At 36.4% G+C, this 13,579-nt stretch overlaps 1 protein-coding gene across 3 annotated transcripts in view; it reads left to right on the top strand.

Moving 5' to 3' along the window:
* UGGT2 (UDP-glucose glycoprotein glucosyltransferase 2) overlaps positions 1-13,579 on the top strand; it is a 184,724-nt gene that overhangs the window by 104,835 nt on the left and 66,310 nt on the right. For all 3 annotated transcript variants that reach the window (XM_001916487.5, XM_023621731.2, XM_023621734.2), the window contains exons 21-22: positions 6,235-6,441; positions 10,651-10,782. In XM_001916487.5, the coding sequence (XP_001916522.1) occupies positions 6,235-6,441; positions 10,651-10,782 (339 nt within the window). The remainder of the gene's footprint in view (positions 1-6,234; positions 6,442-10,650; positions 10,783-13,579) is intronic.

Here is a 13,579-nt window from a genome sequence, read left to right as displayed (position 1 = left end):
AAATGGACTGAATTCTCCAATCAAAAGACACAGAGTGGCGAGATGGATTAAAAAACAAGACCCAACAATATGCTGCCTCCAGGAAACACATCTCAGCTCTAAAGACAAACACAGGCTCAGAGTGAAGGGATAGAAGATGATACTCCAAGCTAAGGGCAAACAAAAGAGACCAGGTGTTGCCATACTTATATCAGACAAAGTAGACTTCAAGACAAAACAGGTAATGAGAGACAAAGAGGGGCAGTATATAATGATCAAAGGGACACTCCACCAAGAAAGCATAACACATAAATACCTATGCACTCAACACAGGAGCACCAAACTACATAAAGCAACAACTAATAAACCTAAAAGAAGATATTAACAACAACACAATAATAGTAGAGGACCTTAACACCCCAGTTACATCAATGGATAGGTCATCCAGACAGAAAGTCAACAAGGAAATAATGGATTTTAATGAAAAACTAGACCAGATGAACTTAATAGATATATAGAGGACACACCATCCAGAAACAACAGAATGCACATTCTTCTCAATTGTACGTGGAAAATTCTTAAGGATAGACCATATTTTGGGAAATAGGGGAAGCCTCAATAAGTTTAAGAAGATTGAGTCATATTGAGTACCTTTTCTGACCATAATGCTATGAAACTGGAAATCAACTACAAGAGAAAAGCTGGAAAGTGACAAACATGTCACTAAGAGACTAAATAACATGCTACTGAATAACCAGTGAATCACTGAGGAAATTAAAGAAGAACTCAAAAAATATTTGGAAATAAATGAGAATGAAAATACTCCATACCAATTCATATCAGATGCAGCAAAAGCATTCCTAAGAGGAAAATTCATAGCAATACAGGCCCACCTTAACAAACAAGAAGAATCTCAAATAAGCAATCTTAAGCTACACCTAGTAGAATTAGAAAAAGAAGAACAAAGCCCAAAGTCAGCAGAAGGAGGGAAATAATAAAAATTAAAGCAGAAATAAATGAAATTGAAATCAAATAGAAGAACAGTAGAAAGGATCAATGAAACTAAGAGCTGATTGTTTGAGAAGATAAACAAAATTCACAACCCCCTAGCCAGACTCACTAAGAAAAAAAGAGCGAAGGCCCAAATAAAAAATTGGAAGTGAAAGAGGAGAAATTACAGTGGATACCACAGAAATACAAAGGATTATAAAAGAACACTATGAAAAACTATATGTCAACAAATTGGATAATCTACAAGAAATGGATAAATTCTTAGACTCTTACACCCTCCCAAAACTGAACCAAGAAATAGAGAGTCTGAATAGACCAATCACAAGTAAAGAGATTGAAACAGTAATCAAATCCTCCCCAAAAATAAAAGTCCAGGACCAGACGGCTTCTCTGGAGAATTCTACCAAACATTCAAAGAAGATTTGATACCTATCCTTCTCAAATTTCCAAAAAATTGAGGAAGGCAGGACACTTCCTAACACATTCTATGAAGCCAACATCATCCTGATTCCAAAGCCAGACAAGGACAACACGAAGGGAAATTACAGATCAATATTGCTGATGAACATAGATGCAAAAATCCTCAACAAAATATTGGCAAACCAAATATAGCAATACATTGAAAAGATCATACGCCATGGTCAAGTGGGATTCAAACTAGGGACACAAGGATGGTTCAACATCTGCACATCAATAAATGTGATACACCACATTAACAAAATGAGGAATAAGAACCACATGATCATCTCAATAAATGCAGAGAAAGCATTTGACAGGATCCAACATCCATTTATGATGAAAACTCTCAATAAAGTAAGTATAGAAGGAAAGTTCCTCAACGTAATAAAGGCTGTATATGACAAACCTACAGCCAACACATACTCAATGGGGAAAAACTAAAAGCCATCCCTCTGAGAACAGGAACAAGAGAAGGATACCCACTCTCACCACTCTTATTCAACACAGTACAGGAGGTTTTGGCCAGAGCAATTAGGCAAAAAAAAGAAATAAAAGGAGTCCAAATAGACAAGGAAGAAGTGAAACTCTCGCTGTTTGCAGATGACACAATTTTGTATATAGAAAACCCTAAAGAATCCATCAGAAAACTATTAGAAATAGTCAACAACTACAGCAGAGTTGCAGGGTACAAAATAAACTTACAAAAATCAGTTCCATTTCTATACTCTAACAACGAACTTAACAGAGAACTCAAGAATACAATCCCATTTACAATCACAGCAAAAACAATAAAATATCTAGGAATAAATTTAACCAAGAAGGTGAAAGACCTATGCAATGAAAACTGTAAGACATTGTTGAAAGAAATCGATGGTGACATAAAAAAATGGAAAGATATTCCATGCACATGGATTGAAAAAATATAGTTAAAATGTCCATATTACCTAAAGCAATCTACAGATTCACTGCAGTCCCAATCAGAATTCCAGTGACATTCTGCATGGAAATAGAACAAAGAATCCTAAAATTCATATGGGGCAACAAAAGACCCTGAGTAGCTAAAGCAATCCTGAGAAAAAAGACAAAGCTGGAGGCATCACAATCCCTGATTTCAAAATATGCTTCAAATCTATAGTAATCAAAACAGCATGGTCCTGATACAAAAACAGACATACAGATTAATGGAACAGAATTGAAAGCCCAGAAATAAAACCACACATCTATGGACATAATCCTCTACAAAGGAGCTAAGAACACACAGTGGAAAAAGGAAAGTCTCTTCAATAAATGGTGTTGGGAAAACTGGGCAGCCATGTGCAAAAGAATGAAAGTAGACTGTTATCTTTCACCATACACAAAAATTAACTCAAAATGGATCAAAGACTTGAAGGTAAGACCTGAAACCATAAAACTCTCAGAAGAAAATGTAGGCACCACACTCCTTGACTTCAGTCTTAGAACAGTCTTTTCGAATACCATGCCTACTCAGGCAAGGGAAACCAAAAAAAATCAACAAGTAGGACTTCATCAGACTACAGAGCTTCTGCAAGGCAAAAGAAATCAGGATCAAAACAAAAAGACAACCCACCAACTGGGAGAAAATATTTGCAAATCATATATCCGACAAGGGGTTAATCTCCATAATATCTAAAGAACTCACACAACAACAAGAAAACAACGCAATAAAAAAATGGACAAAGAATATGAACAGATATTTTTCCAAAGAAGATATACAGATGGCCAACAGGCGCATCAAAAGATGTTCAGCATCACTAATCATCAGGGAAATGCATATCACAACTACCCTAAGATACCACCTTACACCCATTAGAATGGCTGTAATCACCAGGACAAAAAATAACAAATGTTGGAGAGGATGTGGAGAAGAGGGATCCCTCATACACTGCTGGTAGGAATGCAAAAAGATGCAGCCACTATGGAAAACAGTATGGAGATTCCTCAAAAAGTTAAAAATAGAAATACCATGTACCCAGCTATCCCACTACTGGATATTTATCCAAAGAACTTGAAATCAACAATTAAACGAGACTTATTCACCCATATGTTCATTGCAGCATTATTCACTATAGCCAAGATGTGGAAGCAACCTAAGTGCCCATCTGTGTGTTATATGTATGTATCTGAAAAAAAAACCAAGGCTGAAAAATCAGTCATCTAACCATGAATCTTAAAATTTGAAAACCGTAACTTAAACTTCTATCAAAGAAAAGGAAAGGGTATGGTAATGATAAAGAACAAAAAGTAATGAAATAGAATAAAAACATATAGTAATTAAGGTCCACAAAGCCAAAAGTTGTTTCTTTGGAAAGACTGATAGACTTGATAAAACACCTGGTAAAACTGGTCAAGAAAAATGGAGAAGCAGACCCAAGCATTCTGTGCCGTGACTGAAATAGGGCATGTTACTTAAGATCTGTGGACATGGCAGAGGTAGGAAGAACATATTTTTAACTATTGATGGAATGAAATCTGTAATTTTAGAGAAAACTCTGGACCTCTCTGATCCTACTAGTAAGCTGTCCCAAGCATCAATCTAACACATTTTTTCCAGAGAATAGAAAAATAAGCAATACATCCCAACTCGTTTTACAAGGCCAGCTCTACTTGAAAACCAAATACCTAAAAGGGCATTATATAAGAATAGAAAACTACAAGCCAGTCTTATTTATGAACAGAGATACAGAAATCCTATATAAGTGAAGAAAGGGATAAACAGCATAAAAATCAAAAAGGAAGTATTAAAATGGTCATTTCTTCCAAATTGTTTATACAAAAAATACATATGAATCCACATATATGTTATTAGAATGAATTTTTTAGTTTATCCAGGTTGCTGATTAATAGGTCAGTATACAAGAATTATTTCTAAGAGTTGGAACAAAGAAGAAATGCATTTTAAATAGAGATATCACTTGCAATAGTATCAAAAATATCAAATACTAGGGATAAATGTAATAAAATATATTTAAGCCTTTTACACAATAAAATATTATTGAGAGAAAATTCAGAAGTCCTGCATGAATGGAGAGATATACCATAATCATGAACTGAAAGATTCAAAATTGTACAGAGGTCAGTTCTCCCAAAATTGATGTATAACTTCAGTGTAATTCCAATATGAATCTCAACATTTTTTATGAAAATTGTCAAACTGATTCTCAGGTTTATATAGAAATTCCAAGGACTGAGAATAACTAAATTACTCTGAAAGAAGAGAAAGGTGGGATAATTGCTCTGCTGGATATTAAGATCTTTTATAAAGCTATATAATTGATGACAACTTGGTAGTAGCACAATGATAGAAAAATAGAGCAATGGAAAAAGAATAGCGAATCCAGAAATAGATCCATGCGTACATTATACTTGCTTTGTGATAAAGTTGGCCTTACAGAGCAGTAAGGATGGTCGTTTAAACTTTCTCCTTTTCACATCATACACAACAGTCAATTCCAGATGGATTATAGATATAAACATAAAAAGCAAAACAATAAAGCTCCTCAAAGATAATATAGATTATATTTATGACTTCAGAGTAGGGAAAGATTCATAAAACAGAACACAAAACCCAGTAGCCATGAACTAAAATATCAATAAATTCAGCTACATTAAAATTAAGGACTTTTTTTTTTTTATCAGAACACACCATTGAGTGAATAAATGGCAAGCCACAGAATGGCAGAAGTTACCTGCACACATATAACCAAAAAAGTACTCAAGTCTTAGAAATCAAATCCCTATAAGTCAGTAATAAAAAGATAATTATCTCCAATATAATACTGGCAAAAGATTGAACAGGCAAATCAGAAAAGAGGCCAATGAACACGTTAAAAGATGTTTAATAGCATTAGTGACGAGGAAAAGCAAATTAAACCCTGATGAGATATCTTTACATATCTACCAGAATGATTTAAATTTAAAAGTCTGACAATAAAATGTTTATGAGGCTGTGGGGTGATGGAACTCTCATATGTTGCTAGTGGGAGTGAAACCTAATCCAACTATTTTTGAAAAACTTTTTAGCATCTTCTAAAGTTGAAGGTATGTATAGTCTGTTTGTAAACCACCAAAGTGTACAAAATTCAGTTGTCCAGGATCGATAGAATGGATAAAAGAGAGTGTATTCATACCATGGAATTCTGTACAGTGCATAAAAAAATGTATAGCTACAGAAAACAATGGTGATGAATCTCACAACCATTATGTGGAGTGGCAAAGAGCACAAAAGAATACATACTGTGTGATTACATTTACATGAAGTTCGAAATACACTAAATGTTTAACAGTGCAAGCTTAGATGGTAAGCTATAAGGAAAAGCAAGAACGTTAATACCATAAATGGCAGGATAGCAGTTGTCTTTAGAAAAGTGAGAAGGTGTAGTAATTGGCAGGGGATATGAGAGAGATCTTTCGTTTGCTGGCAATGTTCTATTTCTTGACCTGGGTGCTAGTTTTATGGGTTAATTCACTGAGCTCTACTTTTTTGTCTTGTGTATTTTTTATGTATGTTATTTCACATACACACGTACACAGAAAAAGGTTAAACAAAGTATTGCATTACGAAAGAATCGTTATGCAAAGAGGTGAAGCAATTAGAGTTACTAAAGTGATTGTTTTTAGACTATTTCAGTGCTGTACCACATTCAGTACAGTCAACTTGACAGTGAAAGGTGCTGTATGGTAAAGTGAACAAACTTGATTGGAAGGTTCAACTGTGAAAAGGTATGTAAGATTGTGATCTTTTTCACCTATAAATGTGTTTTGCAGGAAACAAGTGTTCATAGTCGGTTGGGGGTTATTTATAATCCTACATCAAAAATAAATGAAGAGAACACAGCTATTTCTAGAGGAATTTTGGCAGCTTTTCTTACACAGAAAAATAGCTTTTTGAGAAACTTTCTCAGGAAACTGGCAAAGGAAGAAACTGCTGCAGCTATTTACTCTGGAGATAAAATTAAAACATTTCTTACTGAGGTCAGTAGCTATTTGTTTGAAATAATAAATGAGTACTGTTGCATATTTTAAATAAAAGTATGTAAATGTACTTGGAGATATCATGTTACAGAAAAACATCAATAAATAAGTATAATCAATTGGGGGTGGGTAATAAACATTCCTTTACAATGGGAAAAGATAAATGTTAAATGATACACCTTTGCATAGAGACATTTAGCAAATCAAACTTCATATGTTTCAACCGCTACTTCATGATCCTTTAGAGCTGATGGCATTTTAGTTAGGATGTGTACTTAAGTGAAGAATTGGGAGTTAAAGGATTATGTAAATAATCCTCAGGTATTTCCTTGAAGGGGTCCAGAATGGGGGAAATTCAAAAGATAGAAGATGGTCCTCTGGAAGAAAGATTCATCAATCCATTCAAAAAATACTGATTGTGGGGCTGGCCCCGTGGCCCAGTGGTTGGGTTCGCACGCTCTGCTGCAGGTGGCCCAGTGTTTCGTTGGTTCGAGTCCTGGGTGCGGACATGGCACTGCTCGTCGAACCACGCTGGGGTGGCGTCCCACTTGCCACAACTAGAAGGACCCGCAATGGAGAATATACAACTATGTACTGGGAGGCTTTGGTGAGAAAAAGGAAAAAAATAAAATCTTAAAAAAAAAAATTGTTTTAAAAAAAAAAATACTGATTGTCTACTAGACAATAAAGATACTTGTGAACAAGGCAGATAGAGTGTCTGCTCTTGTGGAGTTTATGTTGTAGTGGGAAAGACAGACAAAGTAAGTGATATTGGAAAAATATAAAGAAACGTAAGAAGGTTGATAGTTTGAGGGATGCCCTTTTGCTTGAGTAGTTGGGGAAGGCATTTCTAGAGAGCTTACGTTTGAGCAGAGCTCTGAGTGAAACGAGAAATCAAGTCACGGGAAGTCTGTAAGAAGATCTTACCAGGTCCAGGAACACAGCACGTCTAGAGGCCTGATGCAGAGACTTCTTGCCAGGTTTGAGGTATAGGCAGACCGTTATGACCAAAGTAGGGTGATGTGGAGAGTACTAGGAGATGAGGGCAGAGACATAACTCCAGATATTTCAAGCACTTGTAGGCCATGGTAAGGAATTGAATTTTTTTTCTGAGTATAATGGGAAGCCATTGAGGAATCTTGAAGCGGTGAATAATCTTTAAAAAGATGACTCTGGGCGCCGGCCCCATGGCCTAGGGTTAGGTTCAGCGTGCTCTGCTTCACCAGCCCAGGTTCAGTTCCTGGGTGCAGACCTATACCACTCAGAGGTGGCCATGCTATGGCAGTGACCTACATACAAAATAGAGGAGGATTTGCACGGATGTTAGCTCAGGACAAATCTTCCTCAAGTCAAAAAAGAAAGGAAGATTGGCAACAGATGTCAGCTTAGGGCAAATCTTCCTCAACAACAACAACAACAAAAAGATAACTCTGGATGCCATGTCAAGATTTGATAGTAAGTAGAAAAGAGTGGAAATAGGGTGAGCAATTAGGGTGCTATTGTAGTAATCTAGGCAAGAAACAATAGTGGCTTGGACTAGAGAGTAGTGGGAGAGTTGGTCAGATGGTTGATACATAGTATTTATTACAACTTGGGTCAGCAGAATGAGCTAATTTGTATGTGATGTGAGGGTAATACAGGATTTTGGTTAGAACAGCTAAAATTAATGGTGGTGTCTTTTTTTGAGTTGGGGAAGTCTAGATGAAGAGACTTGGACACACAGATGATTGAGTTAAGTTTTGTATGTGTTAAGTTAGAGATGCCTGTTGGACGTTCAAGTGGAAATGTTGAGTTGCCAAGTAAATGAATGTAGAAATCAAAGGAGGGTTATAATATCTTTTTGAGAGTCAATTTAAGACTCATCAGCATTATATGTAATTTAAAGCTAAGAAACTGGATGAGACACCTCAGAAGTGAGTGAAGGGGTAGAAAACAGAGGGACTGAAAACAGAGCCCTAGTACATTCTACCAAGTAGGTACACAAGAAAAGGATAATCCAGTAAAGGAGACAGATGGAACAGCCAGTGAGTTAAGAAGATAACCAGGAGAGTATAATATCCTGGAAGCCAGTTGGAGAAAGTATTTCAAGGAGAGGATGATCACCTGTGCCAGATGTTGCTGAAATTAGGCTTCATAATTGCCCATTTTATTTGTTAAAGTGGTCATTGGTGGCTTTGATAGGAACAGTTTCAGTGGAGTGGTACATGTAAAAGTGAGTTAGATTCAAGAGAAAATGTGAAATCAGGAAATAGAGACAATGAGTATAGGTAGCTCTTTAAAGGAACTTTTTTGTGTGCGCATGTGTGAGGAAGATTTTTGCTGAGCTCACATCTGTGCCGATCTTCCTCTATTTTCTACGTGGGATACCACCACAGCATGGCTTGACAAGCAGTGCTAGGTCGGCAACTGGAATCTGAACTTGCGAACCCTGGGCCACCAAAGCAGAGCATGCAAACTTAATCACTATGCCAACAGGCCGGCCCCCAGGAACTTTTTTATATGGGGAACAGAGAAACATTCTGTAGCTATTAGAATGGAGTTTGTGGATCAAGGAAGGATTTCTAAATTTGAGAAATGTCACTTTCGTGCATGCTAATGGAAACAATCCATCCAAACAATGAGAAAGGATGATATAGAGAGAGGAGAGCAAAGTTCTTGAGTGGATGAGAAGTGCTGGGATCCAGTACACAAGTGTTCAGTGTTGGTCTTAAGAACAGGACCCATTTTAACCAGGAGAAAGGCAGAATATAAGGGTACAGATGCAGAAGGGCAGATTTATTTGGTGGTGGCAAGATGAAGTACTTCTCTTCTGATTGCTTTCATTTTCAAAAAAGTCAGGTAATTAGTTCAATATTAGAGGGAGCAGACGTTAGTTAATAGAGGTTTGAGGAAAGAGGAGAAAATGTCAAATATTTTTCTATTATTCTGACAGTGAAAAAGTGAATTGAGTATGTAGTGTGGGAAGATTTCCGAGAGCCCACATGAGGTTAATGACCGTAATTGAAAGTGAGAACAGCGTTGGTTGCATGTTTTTCTCCAGCTGTGTTAACACTGTTTGGATCCAGTTGTCCAGAGAAAGCAGAGTTGTCTTTAACCAGAGTTGGGGTTTTGCCATGTCAATATGACTAAGGGGGAGCGTTCAGGGGAACTGCATGGAAGGTTTTGTTGTAGTCAAGGATTCTGGGGTATAACTCGGTTAGGAGGAAAATCACAATAAGACAACTATCAAGGACAGTACCTAAGTGGCAGGGTCTGTGGACTGAGGGGTTGAGTAGCAGTTGGTCTGGTGACAGTGGAATGAGTGAGCTGGGAGTGCAGGAGCTTGTGATCAAGGAGACGATGGAGGTGGAGATTCTGGAAGTAAGGAGCATCTAGGCTGCACTGTACTGGCTACGTGTGGCTATTTTAAACTTAAATTTTAAATTCAGTTCTTCTGTCATACTAGCCCATTTCAAGCGCTCAATAACCATCTGTGGCTGTGGCTACGATATTGGACAGTGCAGGGGAACATTGCTATCATCACAAGAGTGCCTGGGAACTTGTCAGAAATTCAGAATTTAAGTCCTCGCCCTGGATCTACTCAAATAGAACCTGCATTTTAACAAAGCATCCAAGTGATGTGTATGCACATTAAAGTTTGATAATGGCTCATATAGAGAACTGCGTCTTAGCATGAAGGTGTAAAGAACCTATTCGTGGTTTATTTTTTGTGGATGTCCATATTTTTTTGACTCTGACCAAGGGTTACTTTTCTATTTCAGAAATTAAATGTGCTGTTACTAAAATAGTTTTGTGGGATTGGTATAATGGGGTGAGATAAGGTATTTCTATTTTAAACACTGTTTTTTATTGATTGCATCAAAATGGGGGTACTGAGTTCAGAATTTAATAAACACTTCATTTCTCTAATGTTAAATTTTATTTAAGTTGATGTTCCTTAGCATTTTACTAATCAATAATCCAACTCAAATTCTCAAAGGCTGAATTACAAACTGTAGCTACTTGTAACAAGATTTACAAATATTGTAATTGACTTGGTAAAGGAAGATTCTTTTTTTTTTAAGTGTAGTTTCAGAAGAAAGTGCTTTTTAAAATCATAGTTTAGTATAATTTTAAATTTTATACTAATATATTAAAGTAGGCATTGTTAGGAAAATGATTTAATATGTTTACTGTTCTCATATAAGTTTCATCATTCTTATGCTTTAGGGGATGGAGAAGAATGCTTTTGAGAAAAAATATAATACCGTTGGAGTGAATATTTTCCGAACTCACCAGTTGTTCTGTCAAGACGTACTCAAATTGCGTCCTGGAGAGTTAGGTGTTGTCAGCAATGGGAAAGTAAGTAGGAAAAGCCGTTGTTCACTTTTCTCAGTGACACTGTGCTACAGAGGTCTCAGACTTTTCTGTCACAACACACCTGATGCAGCACATGGGGAGGACAGTGCTCACGTGCTAGACACACCAGACAGGCCTCAGCATCAATAACATGGCGCTGAGATGTCCAGTCCACGGCACACTGCCTCTTACTTCTCCCTTTCCCCCGTTGGTGACAATGTTGAATGCAGGTAAGGAAGAATGTTCTTGTGGGGGTGACTTTTATTTTGTTCTAATATAAGTACTAGAATAAACCACTTGGTACACATGACAACATTGTGATTGAGATCCACTGTTGTAGTAGGTGTAGAAAGTATATTGTGACATCTTTCTCTTGTGGCTTTCCTCTACAATTGATTATGTTAAATAACAATATGATTAAGTTAAATAACAATACAATACTTTTATAAGTTTTGAAGTATGAAGTAGTGTTTATTAATGTAATCTTTAAAAATCTATAAGATTTAAAAAATCAGTCTTAAAAAATCACACTTAAGTCACTCTTACTCCCACTATCCTAATAAAATTTATTAAGAGCTTATTGTTTGACCTTCTAACCATTTTTTCTACCCTACATAACTATTTCTGTTTTTTTAAATACACAATTGTAATCCTACTGTGTATATGTAATTTTCTATCACACTTTTTTCTTGTAGTATATCACATTCTTCTGATTAAAGAGTCTTTATTATATACATGCAAAATTAGTGGATAATGTCTACTTATTAATATTTTTTGAATATGATAGTCTGATTTTATTTCTTAGGAATGATTTAAGTTTAAAAAAATTCAATCTGATGCTTAGATTTATTAGGAAATCAATTAATGCAAAGTATTTGACACATCTCTGCTTGCACTATCAAATTATATATCCCCAGATCATCTTCAGAGCTCAAATACCCCCTCAATGTGCTCTTTGTTTTCTATATTTTTATGGGCTCTATTCACCTGTGTGTTTTATTTCCATATCATTATCCCCTTAAAATTATGCTTATTTATTCTTTCTTATCTGAATCTGTAGATAATAGGAGTTGGAGAATAGTGAGGGACTCATATCCCCCAGCCACCACAGATCAAGTATATCTGCTTCCGTGAAACAGTTTTTGAGCTGACTAATTGTGTTAGCTGCTAGTCAGTTAGACTCAGGTTTATCTGTGTACAGTGCTATTTTACAACTTGATAACAATGGTTGCCATTTATTATTACAATAATATAAAGTATTAGTAAATTTTGATAGTGAGCTATGTGGAAGCCCAGAAATAGCATTGCTTTTTCTCTTTAACAGTTTCTTTGGGAGGAAATATAGCTTTTTAGGATAGTTTTAAAGTATGTGGCTACCTCTGGCTCTGTCAGGCAGTTTAAGAGATAAAGAGGTAAAAAATTACACCAACTGTATCTAGTACCTTGCCTCTTGGTTATACATTATGGAAAAGCTACCTTATGTTTTCTTTGTCATTGTTTAATATATTCATATATTGTCAATATTAGTGACAACAAATATTAGTTATAGTTATATTCATCTTATTTCTCCTAGAACTGTTTCTTTCTCATTTTCCTTGAAATTGACAAACATATTCAAATGTTAATTTCTCACCTGCTTGAACCAAACGTTCTTCTAGGTTCTGAGTACAGTAGTGAACAAACATGTTTTCATAGAGTTTACATTTTGGTGAGCAGAGACAGATCATAAACAGCATCTTTACTGATAAGGTATCATTTGGACAGAGAACCAAAGGAGGTGAGGGAGCAAGCTGTGTTGAATATCTGAAAGAGGAATGTTGTAGGTAGAGGGAACAGTGAGTGCAAAGGTCCTGAGATGAGATCATGTCTGTGTGTTCTAGGAGTAGCAGGCGTGCAGGAGAATAGTTAGGAGAGAAGTCCAGAGAAGTGGCTGGAGGCCAGATCCTGTAGGGTTGTATAGGCAGTGAATGAACGAGTCATGAAGCTTACAGTTCTGGGCAGGGAATTGACATGTTTTGTTTGGATCGCTGGTGGCTGTTACATTGAGAATAGACTGTAGGGGCTCAGGAAACCAGTTTGAAGAGAGAGTGATGGTGGCTTAGACCAGAATGGTGTTAGCGGAAGTAGTGAGAAGTGGACGTGGGATATGTTTTGGAGGCAGAGTGAACAGGAATTGCTGACACACTTGATGTGGGATATGAGACAACTGTGTAACTAGCAGAATGGAGTTCCCTGTATAAAGTGAGGAAGACTGCAGGAGGAGTGGGGTTGTTCAGGGAGACTGGGAAGGGAAAGAGAGAATTCAGTTCTGGACATATTAAGAGTTCAGTGTTCAGCTCTGGACCTCCAAGCAGACTTGTTGATCAGCAATTGAACATAGGAGTTGAATTCAGGGAAGAGGTTGGAGCTAGAGATAGTATTAAATGAAATTATGTTGAATTTTTGTGTTGATTACTAGAAAATTGTAATTTTGATTATCCTTTTATTTGTAGAACTGTGATTTGAGTAGAGTACAATGTAGCCAAAAATAAGTACTGTGGTTTATGAGCTATAATGTAATACCTAATGTATTACTCTCTCATTGTAATGCTGTAAAGCACAATAATCACAGCAATTGGAGCAGTTAGTTATCGCTCTGAACCAACTAGTTTAATGCTTGAAATAATTCTGGCATTTTAGAATCAATCTTCATTTGAACCTGTCCCAACATTTATGTTAGAATTGGAACATAGTCAAAGTTAAAATTGCTTATAAATGATCAAAACTGGGGTGCAGTGATTATCTCATACTTTCTTACTGA

Source organism: Equus caballus, chromosome 17 (assembly GCF_041296265.1).
Source record: "Equus caballus isolate H_3958 breed thoroughbred chromosome 17, TB-T2T, whole genome shotgun sequence".
Lineage (NCBI taxonomy): Eukaryota > Metazoa > Chordata > Mammalia > Perissodactyla > Equidae > Equus > Equus caballus.
The sequence above is the reverse complement of the archived record's forward strand: the minus strand, read 5'-3'. Positions and strand labels throughout refer to the sequence as shown.